This window comes from Oenanthe melanoleuca, chromosome 4 (assembly GCF_029582105.1).
Source record: "Oenanthe melanoleuca isolate GR-GAL-2019-014 chromosome 4, OMel1.0, whole genome shotgun sequence".
In the NCBI taxonomy this organism is placed as follows: Eukaryota; Metazoa; Chordata; class Aves; order Passeriformes; family Muscicapidae; genus Oenanthe; species Oenanthe melanoleuca.
Genome location: NC_079337.1, coordinates 1,213,266 through 1,230,107, shown reverse-complemented (window position 1 = coordinate 1,230,107; position 16,842 = coordinate 1,213,266). Strand labels below are relative to the sequence as shown.

The 16,842-nt window shown below is 46.1% G+C and overlaps 1 protein-coding gene across 1 annotated transcript; it reads right to left on the bottom strand.

Moving 5' to 3' along the window:
* Positions 1-773: 773 nt before the first annotated feature.
* PPEF2 (protein phosphatase with EF-hand domain 2) lies at positions 774-14,471 on the bottom strand. The gene is made up of 16 exons (XM_056490999.1): positions 13,688-14,471; positions 10,505-10,632; positions 9,922-9,979; positions 9,256-9,431; positions 8,227-8,341; positions 7,348-7,394; positions 6,789-6,955; positions 6,666-6,702; positions 6,431-6,580; positions 5,407-5,742; positions 4,502-4,687; positions 3,694-3,836; positions 3,244-3,350; positions 2,180-2,343; positions 1,573-1,660; positions 774-1,352 (listed from the first exon to the last, which is right to left on the bottom strand). Exons 1-16 carry the CDS (start codon positions 13,746-13,748, stop codon positions 1,171-1,173), a joined length of 2,145 nt encoding a protein of 714 aa, XP_056346974.1. The 5' UTR covers positions 13,749-14,471; the 3' UTR covers positions 774-1,170.
* Between the last annotated feature and the right edge of the window lie 2,371 nt (positions 14,472-16,842).

Sequence of the window (16,842 nt, the reverse complement as noted above, 5' to 3'; positions counted from 1 at the left end):
CCTACCTGGCAAACATCGCAGAGCAGGTACCCACTCACTCCATGCCATGGAGAGAGACCTGCTTTTCCCCTCAGTAGGAAAGTCACTGAAGGTAACTGAAACAAAAAACAGGCTTCTCTGCAGTAGGAGTTTGTACAGCAGAACCAAACATGGGACAGGCAAACTAATTTTGTTCATTAGCCAGAATTAATTCCATTCATTAAATTTGAAGGATGGAAAAATAGAAATACAGTTGGGGATTAGAAATAGAAATACAGCGGGATTAGTTTGCTTTTGGAAGCATAGTTCCAGTTAATTAACTGGACTGGGCAATAAGCTTTGTAAGAAATCCAGTGAGACTAGAATCCTCTTTTGGGGACTGGGGTAGCAGTCTTCAGTGAAGTCTCCTGCCAGACTGTGCTGCTTGTATTTTAAAAACACATTATTTCTTGTTTTACGAACTCTTCACAAGCTGCACTCCTACCATGCTTTGAAACTAAATTGTATCTGCAGCATAGGCTCCCTAGCCGGGGGCTACTTGATCTACTGGCCTGGACTTTAAAAATGAAATTATCTCAACATATTTCTTAAACAAGTGCCCCTGCTAGAGTCAGTGTGGCACATTTGAGGTATTTTTTCCAACATTTGGCTCTACTGCATGTACTTAGCAGCTCCAAACTTCCAGAACAAGCTTACCACAGCAGAGGAACACTAGCAGGGAAGTAGGTATCATCACTGGAGCAGCACTGCTGCTCACATTGTTAATGAGAAAACAAATGAACAGCCAAGCAACAGCAATCTAGAAAAAATGGTTTATTAAAAGGAAAGCTGTGATCAAACAGGTACTGTCTTCTTAAAACACTGCCTACAACTAATACATTGACTTCCACTTTACTGCTCTGAAGTGTATCTGTAACATTTTCTCACATTGACAAGAGACACTAAGTTGCTTTTCCCTTTGAGCAGGAAACTACTTAAAATGCAGCTTCTTTTAAAACCAGTCTGAATTGAAGTGCAGCTCATCTATTTCACCTGTTTCCCTCCCCAGCTGGGTCACAGCCGTTGCCTACACGGTTTTGGGCGCCTGCCTTTCCCTTTCCCTGTTGCCATCTGCAGGCACGCTCTAGGTCAGGTGGGGCAGTGCTGGCTTTGAGAAAGCAAGGCATGGACGTGGCAGCCCTGGGCAGGCTCTCAGGACGGACACTGCTTGACCAGGCGGAAGGCTTCCAGGAACTCGTTGAAGTCAATGTTCCCATCCTTGTTGAAATCAATGCTGCGAACCAAGTCGTCAATGCCATCGTCTGTAAGTTCAATGTTCATGTGGGAGCTGAACAGCTTCCAGGTTTGCTGGAATTCCTCAAAGGAGATGAGACCTGCGGAGGAGCGTTTTACATCTCCTGATGTGGAGAACACTGGCTAAAACACAGCTTAAAGCAGCAGAGGCATAACACAAATGCACATGTCAGAATGCACATGTCCCTCGTGGCAGGGAGCAGGAGCACGCAAGCCTAAACAAAAACACCTTTATACATACTAAAGGAAGCTCCCAAGCAGAAGGGAACACAAAGTAGTGATAACTATCCACTTGCTTACCTGAATGGTCTCTGTCTATGATCCTGAATATGGTCTCTAAGTTGGATCTGTTTCGATAAATTATTTCCAGCAAGCTCGACTGGATGTGCTGAAAGACATGATCACAGTTTTTATCCTTCTGACACCTCTGCTCTGAGTTGTTGCTGCAGATGTCTCCACAAGTAAGAATATTTTTTGCTCTCAAGAACTTACCAGCAGTGCCTTATCGACCAGGTGTGTGATGACTGGACCCTCTGTGTTCCTTCCCAACAGCCCTCTTCTGGGCTAGCAGTGAGCCAGGCTGAATTTTATAACCACTGCAGCACTGCATTTGCTGGGCTGAATTAAGAAACTGCCACTTGGAGAGTGGATACAGCTTTCTACTCAGAAGCCTGCATCCAAAACTACCTCTGAATTTTGATTTCACATCCATCATCTATTTGTAAAATGGGCTGGGTGCCTCAGGACTATTTGAGCTCAGACAAGACTTCCTATCAACTTCATTGTGGTTTTGGATTATGTAAATATGTGGTTTTGGATTATTGATACCCTAATTGATTTGCACATGCTGGGGGTGTGGTGAGCAGCTGCTCACATCATGCTTTGATGGAAGGGGCTGAGTGCTTACCTCTTGGCTCCTCTGCTCCATGGCCAGGTCATCCAGCCAGGATTTGTATTCCAGCATGCCGTCCTTGGTGCTGCACACCAGCTGTTTCCTCAGCATTCGCCAGGGCAGTCCCAGCCGCAGCACCGACTCCACTGCTGTCGCCCAGTTACTGAGCGTGATCCTTCCTGCAGGGAAAACAGAGACACCTCTGGGACGCAGCTGGGGGAAAGCACGCGAAGGCAAAGGAAAAGCTGGAACAGTGACACACAGTCTAGGTGTACATTGTTTTGCACTGCAGGCACACACACACTTCCCACCCAAGCCTCAGCAGCTTTTCATCATTGCAACAAATCCAGGCTATGAGGCCGCAAACATCTGAACAAAGGCAAGACACTAACTGTGGGTATTTCATTAGAAATTTGCAGCCCACTGCCCATTTTAGCAGCTGCTGTAACAACTGAGCTGAATTCCTATGAACAGGTTTGCTGCCAGGGAAGAAAGCAAGAAAGCAGTTCTCCCCATGAGCAGTCCTGCCAGCCACCATATATATCCCTTTTCTTCCCCAGTCCACCAACAGTTTTCAGTGGTCACTGCACCAACACAGCACTCCTGTCTGCCAGAGAATAAGAACTCTCAGCTCTTTCCTTAAGGCTCTGACAGACACAATTGCCATGGAAGACATTGCTCACTTTCCTCTTCCCAGTGATTTTAGACTCTAGGGTTGAAGGGACCCTAGAGACCACCCAGCCCTTCCCAAGTGACACAACAGACATGTTCCAGGTAATCTTTGCCAATGCTTCATCAGTACTCCAGCTGCAAGGAGTTCTTCTAGGACCAGCCTCAATTACTACACATTAGGCTAATGACATCCTACTTTTTCAGCACCCCCACTTTGTGGTGTCAGAGGCATCCACAGCAACTGACCACTGACAAGACTGGCAAGGTCTGACACAGCCTCCCATGACAGCTGGTGACAGCTGTCAGTGAGCAGTCCCTCAGCCAGCCACATCTTGCTGACTCAACTTGGTCACTTCAGCCCCATCCAACCAGGCAGTGAACGCACAAGTCCCTCAGCTCTGAGTTACCTGTATTGTCCCTGTCGTAGGCCTTGAAGGCACTGACGAGGGCTGAGGTGTGAGCAAAGAGCTGCTCCCGCAGGGCTCGAAAGGCTGACTCCTCTACTCTGCTGATTCTGGAGGATCCACAACAGAGAGAGGCACTTGAAGCACTTGACATCAGTCACAAGAAAAACTGCACCTTCCCTCCCAGTGCTCTACCTGGCTTGTCCATGGATTGCCCAGGCCCTCAGACAACTAAAAAATCAGCAACCTTTAGAAAAGTCCCCTTGGAATTTTGTTAATACTCCCTTCTCAATCCTTGAGATTTCCTCAGTAACTTCAAGTACAAAGCTTGGTCCCTCCTTTAGAGCTATTATTTAGAAAATCAAGCTGTGAAAGTTCATCTCCAGAGTCAAACTTTCTAAAGGCTTATGAAGTTCTCCCTTTGGCAAATACAGAGCAACTGGAAAGCCTTGCCTTTGGGTCATAGTGAGCATATGGGCTGTCTTGTTTGCTTGGTACTGAACAAAGTGGGGGATGAGGTCTGGTCCCAGCTTCACATAGGCTCCCCTGTTGCTGCCAATCTCATAGTAGTTTGAGGCTGAAAAGATGGTCAGCACCTAATCCCAAAAAAAAGAGACATTTGCAGTCAAAACATACATCCTGTAATATTTATACATGTGTGAACAGCACACCCAATGCCCCCTAGAGTGCACAGCCTGTGAAAGCACCATGTTTTATGGAGAAGAGGGAGAGTCAGGTGCCAGCTGGCCTGGAAGCCTTGCAGGTGTGAGTTCCTCGTGGGTGGCACTGGTCACACCTGGCTCTGGCCACATGCTGGGCTTCTGCAGTTTTCCTGTGCTGTCTCCCAACAATTCTGCTCTCCGAGTCCGAGTGCCCTGACAAAACCACTGATCTGACTGCATCTTTTGGGAACAGAACTTGGCTGCAGCAGCTCAGTAACACCCATTTGTAGTTCATCTGCAGAACAGCTGCACTAAGCAGGGGCCATGGCACAAGTGGGTTCAGATCATGTCTCAAGCACCACACACAAGGACACGGTTTGCCTGCACAGCCACGTCCCCAGCAGAGCAGGCAACTCCAGATAGCCCTGGACCAAGACTTCAGATGCACACACACTTCAGTTAACTCCAGCCTGTTCAAGGATTCTGCATGTGCTTAAAGCCCCACTGGAAGAAATGCAGAACTGCGACAAGCCACCCCCCAGAAACCCCACCGTGGCAGGATGGAAACCCAAGTGTCCTTCTCAGCACTCCCTGCTGACCTTGCGGTTGTGACAGAACTCGTAGCCCTCCTGCTTGCACTCGTGAGAGCGGATCAGGAACTGCAAGCTGTGCTTCTCAAGGAACTTCTCCGTCACATCAGGCCCAAAGTAGCAGCCCCCACCTCGCACCTTATTCTCTCTACAGCCCTCCTGAGGCATGGGGTCGCTCCAGAGGATGTCTAAAATCTGAAAGGATTGGAAAAGTTCACTAAGCAAATACAGCTCAGTCTTGAATCCCTCCCTAGACTGCTGCTATAACCAGAGTGCAGGGGAACAGACATGTTCCCTGCATTCCAGCTGAAGACTGTCACAGACCTGGGCCACCTCAGAATACTGTTGGCCAGGAGCTACAGGCACATCCAAAGTGTCTGGGGAAAGAGGAATGTGCTCAAGTCAGGCCCGATTCAAGCTGTGCCTTTGCTAGCCTTAAGATGTCCAAGAGCCTTGCCTGTCTTCCTCCATCCCAAAACACAAGTCCTGGGGCAAGAACAACTAGCAGATCCTGAGGCCATTTAGCAGGCTTAGTATTAAACACCTTTGTTCTCTAGCCAGGACATTCTGCAGCCTCCAGAAATACAAGTGCTAACTCAGTAACCACTGTTTGGATTAATGCTTAATCTCTTTAACCCTGACTTCAGTATATAGTGCTATAGTGAAAAGGTGTGCAGCACTGGAAGGTTACATGTAATGTCAACTTAATAACCGTGATTTCAGAGCACAGGGAAGAGACTCTCAGGCTGGAAAAGTACAGAAAGGAAGTCACCAGCTGCTCCTCCCAGGAGGTAGCAAAGGCACCCAACAAAACATCCCCGTGGTCTCACAGAGCAGCCCTTCCTGGCCACCCACCACTGAAGGACCAACTGCTGCAGGAGGCACCCACTGCACAGCCAGCTCAGGACTCTCACCTGCTTCCACTCCTGCTGGCGAGTCCAGCAGGGCTCATCCACGTCCTTCAAGGAGACCAAGCTGGAGTAGGTGAGCTCCTCTGGCTCTGACTCACTGATGTCCACCAGCCGGCGGCACGTGTCGATTTGCTCCTGCACCGTCTGCCGCAGCCACCTGGAGAACTCCAGCCTGTTGGCTGTGCTGGGAGCCTGGGCTGACTGGGGCTGCAGAGATAACCTGGGGGCTGCCTCCTTCCCTGCTGCATCACTGCCTGATTCCTTCTCCCCATTTATGGCCTGCATTTCTGGTTTTCTGCTTGACTCCTTTCTTTTCTTCAGCCTTAGCACAGAAATAAACTGAAAGATAGGAGAGAAATGGAGCTGATAACGCAGCATGAAAACCCAGATCTCCAGCTCTAATGTGTTCCACTGGCAGACTTCAAGTGATCCAACCTCCAAGCCCCACTCTTTTCTGCCATCAACTGCTGCTTGACTGTGGGGAACTATTAGTTCCATCCTCTCAGACAAGCCATTCTGGATTTACAGGGGGTTTACAGCTGGGCCCCACATCCATCACATCTCACTTTTCCTCATTGACTTCATGCACACAGATTTAATCTGCAATGGGAACCAGGCAGCAGAGCAAAGGAAGTGTTAATGACTCATGCAAGAGTTGTCATTATATTTGGAGAAGGAAAGTGATATTTCCCAACTAGAGAGTGAGGCAGAGACAAGTTAAATGATTTATCAAAATCATTCTGAAAATCTAAGGGGCAAAAACAGGCTAAGGAACTGTGGGACGTCTCATCCTCACTGCATGTTTACTTCAGCACCAGCACGTATTCCAGAAACCAACAGAGCTTCATCCCTTCACAGCTCTTGCACACACTAACAAACCAAAGCCTATACCAAAACACAAGCCAGTCTAGGAAGACCATCTGTTAGATTTGTCTTGTCAGCAGCTAAGCTGACATGTAGAAATGAGCTCCTCACCACAAATCAGCAACACTATTGTCTCTTGCCATAACTGGGAAATAAAACCTACTTTGTCCCTTTGAATTTTCTCAAGCATGTCCAGGTCAGTGGTGTCAGAGATGCCCCCATGAATAATGAGGACTTTCTGATCAATCAGGGTGGCCAGGGGCAGCCAGCAGAAGACATTCTGAAACATCCTCAAGATTTTCTTCCCATGCACCTGAGAGAAAGAAAAAAAGAGATAAGGCATCAAGTCTTCTAAACGCATGTCTGACATGGTAAAGGAGACACAAATATAGGCCTACCGTGTATTTCTGCATCACTTCCTTGGTGAAGCCATAGCTAGAGGAACAGGAGATGGGGATTTTGTCAGTGGGATTTTGCACAATGCCCTCGACACCGTGCTCAGCCCTGCACGGGAGCCGTACCGTAAGTTCACCATGTGGTCCTCGTGGTTGCCGCGGTTGAGGTGAACCTCCTTGGGGTAGATCAGGAGGAAGGTAAAGAGGATAACAAGGATCTCCAGGGACTGCTTGCCTCTGTCTACAAAGTCCCCATTGAACACGTAGGACTTGGAAGGAGAAGGAAGGCCATTCTGTAAAAGCAAGGAACAGGCAGATGTCACTGGAGAGCCTCCCCAAGGTGTCTGTACACCCTCTCCCCAGCTGCAGTCTCTCACTCCTGTCCCAGGCTACAACAGATCACTGCTCATCTTTATCCTGTGGGCCCCAGCAGTGAAGCTGGCAGTCACAAAAAGTTGCCATTGATATCAGCACTACAAAAATACTATTGGCACTGATAAAACAGACATGGATATCAGATTTCCAAGTCAGCAAGGGAATAAGCTGCTGATTTGTGAAGCCATTTAAAACCAATCAAATTGACTTGGCCAATTGCACATGAATGGCCCAATTTTGCAAAGGCTTCTCAACATGACCTGTGGGATACAATGCCAAGACAGCCTCCCTCTCCAAATTTGGTGCCTACCTTGTAAAAGATGAGGAACAGGTCATCCAGCTGGCCATGCAAGTCTCCTGACAGGTACAAAGAGACGAGTCACAGTGTGTTTACCTTGAACTTAAAAAATCATCAATACAAACTTCCTATGAACTATGTCCTTTATAAAGGAATCACCACTGAAATACTTAGGGAAGTGCAAGCCTAAAGGACACAATGTAAGGCTTCAGCTCAAGTTTGAGAAGAACAGTAAAAAAACCTACACCATCTGCTAAAGACTGCTTTAGAAGCTTTGTTCATTTATCTCTTGTGATGGCACAACATGGCACAAAACTGTCATTATAGGGGAGAAACCTTTTCATTCAAAATAACAACTTAATTCTAATTAAACAATACTGGAGAGAGAGATTTGTTTTCCAGAGGCTGACTGCATGCAAAAGTCTGTGCTGTGTATTTTTCAGAAATACCTCAACATTTTAGCATTAGTCAGAGTAGGAATAAGTAAAAAGCTTTGTCTCAAATTTACTTATAGGATGTAAAGATGTGTCAGCATTCTGGATCTGCATGCATGTGCTGGTGCTCACCCAGAACAGCTCCAGGTTTTGCTGTTTAAATAATCCCAGACCACGAACAGGTCAGACCACTACCAAGTTTTGTGACCAGTCCTCAGCCGGGTGTGGTTTCTGTGGTTTAATAAAACGACTCCGAGTTTGGGGCAAGAGATAAAAGAGCAGCTGGGTATTTCAGACAGAGCCAGGCACCTCTCAAGGCATCACAACACACTTTGCTTACAGAGAGCATTTGTGTCCCACGTTCAGTACAGAGGGGACATGGTGCTCTCGCTACCGTGTTCCCTCTGCCCCGCCCTCCCACAGGAGTATCCCACCCCGGAGGCTGCAAGGGACCCACCACACACGGTGACTTCCTCGCTGTAGCAGGTGGAGACGTGGCTGATGTTTGGCAACTGCTTGAGGTGCTTCCTGGTCTCATGCAGGAGGTTTAAGACATAACGAGCATGGAGCTGCTACTAGGAGAAAGTGAAGGGATTAAAGCAGGAAATCACTGTGGTTGCAAAGACTCCACCAGGATAGCCTGCATGGCAGAACATCTGCCTGGGATGGCAGTCTGTGCTGACCTATGGGCTCACAAACATGATGAGGGAAATACTGGGGAACAGCAGGATGGCTTGTCCAAGGCAGCACTGAGGGGGCTGGCAAGCCCCCTATAGCCTCAGCACCTTGTGGACAAGGCTGTACCCACTAGTCCACACCACCTCCAGAAGCAGCAGAAATTCCAGCCCAATATCATAGGTAAGAAGTTGCTCCTCTAAATTTTTTTAGCTTTTCCACATGCCCAACACTTTGGCCATGAGACACTTTTGGTTTAGAAGTTCTCTTTGGAGAAGGGATGTTTTGGCCTGTTTTGCAGTTCAGCACATCAGCTGAGGGATGGCAGCAGAACACTGCAGTTGTATGAAGGCTTGTCTTGTTAGTGCTGAGGTGGTACTCAACTTCCACATCAAAAAACTCACATTTTACATTTTAAATCCAAGTCCAAGTTGCATAGCACAAAACACTAATTGGCTGTTTCCCTCTAGGCCATCCTATACTGATTTACAAATTGAGAAATTTAAAAAAAAAAAAAAAAAAATTTCAACATGAGCTCTTGATAATTTTTCCCCTTAGAAATGAAATTCAGGTTAATATTGGTACACCCCAAGGTAAAATGTTCAGTTTTACCAGCAGTATATTTTCAGAAAGAAGAAAATTTCTGTAGCATTAGGAAATAACATATAGTTTGCAACCCCATTGGTTTAACAGCCAGCCAGCTTGTTATGCTCTAATCAACTGAGCTTGGTGGGAAAGCTAAGACCAAATTACCTATCCTCCACTTCTGTCCAGCAAAGGGAAAAGGATGGTACCTGTTTGGGATCCTTACTTGTTTCTGTTGAAAAGCTTCCAGCAAGGCCGTGGCATGGTCAGGGAGGAGAGGGAAGGAGAGCCGGGGTCCGATGTAGGAGTCTGGCACCTCTATGGATTCATAGTCACAGTATTTTTCCAGCTCTGCCTCTTTGTAACTTTCCCCACTTACAAACATGCGACTGATAAAATCCCCTGGAGGGCAGATTGGTGGGGTTAATTTGTTTGGTGTTTTTTAAAGAAAAGAAACAGACAAAAAAATAGTTAATTGGCTCTAGGCACCATTCTAGTAATTTGCTACAGAAGAGATGTTTGGTTGGACTGGCACTCATCAGAAGCAATCACAGCCATGGATGCTGGATACTGCTTGGCACTGCTACAAAACTTGCAGTGAGGGAAAGGCTGCACAGACAAATCTCCATGTGCACTGTACACCATACTGTGGTTCTGTGGAAACATACTGAGCTTTGATTCCTCCTTCCAGCCCCTAAGAGCAGGAATTGCCCCACATCCCTTACACAGCTTATGGTCTCCAGACAATTCACTCTCTATTCCTGATGCCATCATTCAAGACTCTTGGCCGCATGTGCCATCCTGAAGATTGCCCGACACTGGGCAATGAATAGTACAGGGTGCAGCCTTTGGAGCTGCTGGTGCCACAATTACAAATAGCACACAAACTTACTCTCTTTGCTGCTGCTTGGTGTGAACTGGTCCATGAGGTAACTGAAGAAGTTGTGAAGCTGCAGGAAGAGGGAGAGCTCGTCATTCACCCCGGAATGCAATTCAACAGAGTAGCAACCTATTGTGATCTTTCTGGAAGATTTCTTTCGCCCTCCTCATGCTGTCTGGTATGTACAGCAACTCTCATTGCACCAATTCAAGTTTTGACTATCTTGAGATGAAGTCAAAACAGTAGCTTTACCTTCAGCCACAGGCTGAGCTATGAGCCCTTGCTGTCCCTGAAAGCAAAGCAGCCATGTAGAAGAATTTTAATCAAAGTTAAAACATAACAAAGCAGACTTGCCTATTGTGTTCAGACTCCAGAAAAGCTCTGTTAAATGGCTCTTAGGGCTTGCTTTTGAGGTTCATTACTTAGTGTTTTATGCAACACAAGCAGGCAGGGAATCAATAGGTTAAAAAGGAAACCCAGGAAACCCAGTCCCTGGCCACTGAAGCACTTGGAGAGTTCCCAGCCAGCAGCCAGAGACTGGCACAGAAAGCCCCTTCCTATGTGTTTTCCTTCCTGCTTTTTGCTGGCACCATACCTTGATCTGATCCTGCTCACAGGCATACTCAATGGACTGAAAGATTCTCCAGGTGCAGCGGCGGCGCATTTCCAGCCGAGCCACGTGGCGCCGATACCACTGCTGGATCAACACAGCTGCCTTGAAAGCTGGGGACAAGAACAGAACCAGTGCTGCAGCACTGCCTGCAGCTGAGCTGCCTGCAACAGCTCCTTCCCACCCCTGAACATGGAACAGAACGTTTCCTTTTCAGGATAAGGTTTGCAGGAATTGTATTCTTGTGCCTAAGGGCAGAAAAACCCTCTTCTGTTTGCCTTCTTTTTTGCAAGAGGTTGACCTGACCCTGCCTGACCAAAGACCTCTGAAGCACTTCCAACCATTGCTGCTGGTTCCTCAGCACCAGGGTTAACAACAAATTATTAAGGCCTAAAATCCCTGACAATATCCTCCTTTCCTACCTACCTTGATCATTTTTATGTCCACCTTACCATCTCTAGGTGAGGGGGCTTCAGGAAACCAGAAGTTTAACTGAGGTCATGCAAAGAGTTGGGGGAAGACAGGATACCAAGTTTCCTTCTAGAGCCTTAGAAATATGGGGATTTTCCACCGCTCTTTATGTCAAATAAATACCTCAGCTCTTGCAGTTGTGAAAGAACTTTAGAAGGACTCTATTGTAGCATAAATATCAACATACCATTACCTTGCAATAAAATAGACAAAAATACACTCTCAGTGAAAATAGGGATCAGAACTTCGGCCACTTCATGGCACAGAATTGACTGAGATGCCAGAATTTCCAGTTGCCTGTTTGAGGTTCAAGCCACAGGTGCTTCCCACCAAATCAGGGCTATCTGCCCTTTGATCTTTAAAACACAGGCTCTGCATTCTCCCAGTTTCAGTGTGGTCCCTTCAAAGATTATTTCAGATGGGGTGTGTGCATTATTCAAGTGAAGTACATTGTGCAGTTTCACATTTCCTTTTCCAGGTTCTGCCATAAAACTTTATATACCTCTAGAATTTCTCATCTTCCTTAGCTGGCCTTGATCCCATGTGGACCAGCTGTTCCTTTCTGGGCCCTTCCTGTTCCTTTCTGGAGCCCCACCTGTGAGCCCTATACTTAAAACATCTTCTAACACTGGTTTTCTGTCATCTTTAGCTGAGGGGGAAAGAGATGACTGCTGTATCCACAGGCTGGCTTCAAAATCCAAGAGAAACAACCGAGGTAGGGAACTAGGCCTGCTCAGAAGGTATATTCCCTTGCCACATTCACCAAAGCAGGGAGAGCAGTGGCAGGTGCGTGGGAAAACCTTGACAAGAGGAAAATCCCTCATCTCTACCCAAAGGCTGCTATGCACTGGCAAGAGACAAAGAGATGGTATTAATTCAGTCAGCTTGCATTAATTGCACAACAAATGACCCAGCAGGAAACAGCAACCTTGCCCTAAAGAAGGTATCTCAATTAATTACATTTGGAAAATAGTAATCCTTTTAAATTATGATTCTCTTTCAGCACTGGGAATTGCAGAGCACAGAAAAGGAAGATCTGCTGATCTGCACTAGGGACAAGACACTCTGAAGTTGTGGGCGAGAAGGTAAGATTTGGCAAGCCTTAACTCAGGAATAACTTCTGTATTATTTGCCTTCTCTCTTGCTGACAAAATGCTTACTGATCTCCTGGGCTTTGAAAAAATTACTTGTGATGACTCCACACAGACCAGTGAAAACCAGAACCTTTGGAACAGTAAAAGTTAAACCTGTGAAAGGCAGCCTATCAAGTGCACAGTTAACATAAATGCCACCATCCACATCATGTAGGCCCCAGATAGGCAAGGTACCGGTTTTTACTCTGCTTTTACAGAAACTGACTCTGCAACCAAAAGAGACAGGTATTCTAATTTAGCAGCTTACCTGGGCAAGTTATACCTGGCAGTGTTTGTATTAGTGGGGGAAAATAAAAGGCAACAAAGAAGAGAAGAGAAGACCTAGTCACATTTTATGATGATCCAAACCATATACCATACAAGCTGCTCAAAGCAGACTTCACTCCAAGGCAGGGCCAGTTGAACAGCTCTGCTCCTGCATTGTCTCCATTGAAAACAGCCTTCACACCTTGTACAGGGGGACAGGGATGACATCTGGCACGCTGCATTTGGGCACAAAGTCATAAGCAGCTGCCCTGCTGCAGATGGCCAAATCTGAAGGGTGTTGAGAAGCAAAGCTAAAAATTCAGAGAGGCTTTACTGCCATGGGAAACTGTTGCTGAGGTATCAGATGTAATACAAGGTTTGAAATAAGTAACTAGCGTTGTGTTACACTTGATCATCTTAAAATAACCCTGAACTTGTTGGACAAGTCCACAGACCTCTGGTGCTATGGATGACAGGTAAGTCTTACTCAAATAAAAAGTTTTTCAACAGTGGACAGTAACAAACAAAAGTCTGAGTCACAACCTTATCCCCACTTTCATTTCTTTATTTTTTTTCCCAAGCTCTTGCAAACAATTTGCCCCATCCTGCTATTCTGCCAATGCTCCAAAGAAAAGACGTTTATTTACTTTTTAGCCCTTCCTTATATCTGTCTCCCTCATCAACTCCCTTTGTTCCACAACAGACACAGGCACACACCCACAAAATCAATACCATTACAGAGAGCTTCATAAAAATAAATCACCGTAGCTTTGAGAGCCATAAACAAGTCTAGATTATTAGCAGAGATTAAGAGCACTGTGGTGACAATTAGACAAAATGCACACTTCTTGCTTTCCAGCTTTTCATAGCCACACCATCTCACCTTCTTTGTAATCGGATTCATTTTGGCTTTGCTAACGCTTCTGCTTAACAGTCCTGCACCAGTAAGAGCCTTGGAAAATAATCCAGGGCAAGCAGCAGGGTGACATCTGTCTCACTGTCAGCAAACACAACACCTGCATTACCCAGCAAGTGTTTAATCCAGCAGGTTGGTTCTAACTGTTGCTTCCTTTCTGGTTAGGCTTGGGCGGGTTTTAACCCACTCCTCATCTAAATAGCTGTTATTTCCTGTTGTCTTCTGCCTGACACCTGAGAATCCTTATCACAGGACACTGAAAGACAGAACCTCACTTCAATGCTATGAAAAAAACTCAGAGGAGAAACACATTCAATGCAACCTCCTAACAGCATATGCAAGAGAAAACAGGAAAATATCACTTTTCTAAGAATCACTCACCATTTTCAGACTTCTGCAGAGAGTACTTGTACTGGACATTCACAGAACTACCAGATCCCATGTTCTCCAACCAATGCTCCAACGTTGCAGACTGGCCCAGTGTCAACAAAACCACAAAAAGGATGCAGGGAAGACCATTTGGTCAGAATCAAAACAGCTGCAACACGTCCCACAGTACCAAGAACCTACAATTAAATATATTAACACATAATATCAATTATCAGATGGCCTCTCTTGTGCCCAAGTACATTTTCCACTACCAGGCTTCTCCAGCTACTCCCAGACAATCAGTTGAGGATTTCTGTCTCACTGCTTCACATGTCAAGTGAGCTTTATAAACAGGAGTCAGTTCAGCATCTTTAGCTACTTGCATAAAAATAGGCACTGTGGTTGTTTGGCGAACATATAAAAAGCTTTTCAATACTGATCAAAAACTATTAAGGAGCAATATGTGCAGACAGATATTCTGTAGAATTCTGCTGTGCAAATATTCATGTAGTTCCCTGTAAAGGATAACTCATTATAAAGGATGAACACAAACCTGATATTTAATCTAACACAGCTAGCAGGAAGGCAAGTCTAAAACAATTAGCTGTCAGAAGAAAATAACCAGCTTTGTTAAGTACTGCTTGCCTTCATCTCATGCACCTGCTCGAGTGTGGGAGTGTGTTATACCATCAATTGCCAGTATAAAAGGACAGACATCCAGACTTTATTAAGCTCACTGCTGTGGATGCTCTGGTCAGAGTAAACAGATCCTAATGCAAGATTAGGTTAAACTCTGAAGTCTCTAACTTTGAGGATAACCAGAATGTCATTCACAGTCAGACACTTTTCCTCTGGAAAATAAACAGTCATACTACTGCCAAAGCAGCCCTAGGCTGTATCACTGAAGAATTCAACAGGTTTTTATTTTCCCCTGAAATTCAGGGAGGAGAAAGCTGAGAAATGGAGGGAAGGAAATAAACACCTGTTACAATGTTAAGACTGGGGTTGGCAGAACACACCTCAAAGTATGTTGAAGAGTCAGGACAGAGTAATTAAAGAGCATTTTCCCAGGAGAAGGCAAAGTCCTCCTCCTCCTTTGCTCACTTCCTGCAATCATTTTGCTCTTTCAATCTCTTTCACCTAACCCAGGTCTTTCCCCTCAAAATAGCCCAGATCAGCACACACGCTAATTGGAGGAGTGTGTCCGGTGTCGTGTAAGGTGAGCGATCCACGCTGCCTCAGGAAGGTGAGCCCTGCCCAGCCACACTGGCAGGTCCCAAAGCACAGCAAAGGCTGGAGCTCTCTCTGCCTTGCCCAGGATGCCCAATTGTACAGTGGCATCCTCACAATGCCATGAGTGGGTGACACAGCAGGGCACACTGCAATGCCCTCAGCAACATCCCTACATTGTTTTATTCTCGCAATATCATTTCATATCAGTCACAAGTGCCCTGAAAACTGCCAAGCTACACCCAGTTTTTTACCTAGTGCTTTACCTTCTTTGTGCTCAAATACTGCAGCTACTCTGACAGCTTATTAACTACACCAAGGGACAGTTGCACACAAAACTTGCCAGTTATAGCTCTTGTTTGTAACCTCCTGCACCAGGGAAATCAGAGTTCAGAACTTTTGAGCATAGGCCCATCTGGCCTATATAAACAAAAAATTCACTTAACACAGATCTGAGGATTTCAGCGAGTTTTAGCTTTTCAGAAAAGCAATGATACAAATGATTCATTCTGCATTGGCCCCTTTCCCAGAAGCTGTTGGTTACATTTAAAACAATGGAGAACAAATTTGAAGCAAATACTCAAGAATGTGTTCAGGGGTACCACTGGCCTGATTAGATAAAATGTGACCTTGAATTTGAGGTCACCATTGGCAACAATTTTTTTTCGTATTTCCTTCTCTCACTGACAAACAGGCACTTAGGATTTGGGCAGCCCTACTTGAAACACATTCCAGCCACCCATAGTGAGGGATGGCCTAGTGGTAGTGTGCCCTAATTATATATCAGTATTATCAACAGGTCCCTCCCAGGCAGTTCCTGGAGCCCTGAACTCTTTCATTTGCTGCCCTTGGATTTTTGTCAGGGCCACAACCTGAGCAAAGGAGCGCCCATGAGTAAATCAGGCTCCAGTGGAATCAAAGCTGTTCCAAGGCTAGAAGGACTGAGAATGAAACTGAACCAGTCCAACTGTTCAGCACCTCATATCCTTCCTCATCCCCCAGCAGTGACATGCATCATTCCCTTCCTAAATTCCTGTACCTAAGAAATGGAAGAGGAATGGAGACCCATGCAGGCACAGCCTCAAAGACTGGATGAACTGAGCAGCAGCATCACTTCAGGTACGCATTGTACTGAACTTCCAGGTGAGAAACATGATCCATCCAGGGAACAGCCAGCTGCCAGCCACTTCTTCCTCATCTTGCTCTTGGCTGCCACTCCTTTCCTGCAGAGATATTTCCTTCTCTCTGGTGCAATTAGTTGGTCTCTGCAACACGTTTTCCTCACACCTCCTGGGCACAGGGCTGTCCCTAGTACACACCAAGGCACAGAGCACCTGCCAGCCAACACACACACTCTGTAAAGCCAGGTGACAAAAGCCACTGCACACTTAAACCATCACTAAAAATCACGGACTCGAGAGCCCCACGTGGACACAGACTACCAGTGGAACACCAAGGTCATGGCCTCAGGAGAAGGCCACACATGGAGAGAAGATGCACATTTCCTGACCAGAGGGAATGTTTCACAGGCAGGAGAGAGACACAGCAGCCAGAATCCAGGCACTTCCCGAGCCATTGGGTAACACAGTTCTCACAACTCTTCAAACACAGGCAGATGTTCAATAACACCATAGTAGCCCATAAGATTCAGAAAAGGAAACCTTGCACACATCCACTTGAGTCAATGACCCCAAAATACAAACAACAAAAGCCTAGGTAAATTTCCTGGCTTAGCCTGATTATCTCAACTTTTCCAAAACCAAAGCAAGGGACAACAAGTTGAACCAAAGCCTACACACTGGGAAACTTGTGCACATCACAGATCTTGGCAGAATGTGGTGCTCAACCACAGGACTGCAAGAAATAACTCAGCTGATGAGAAGCCTGCTCCTAGGAAAGATGCTATTTCATGCATCATGAACAGGATGCCCACTAAC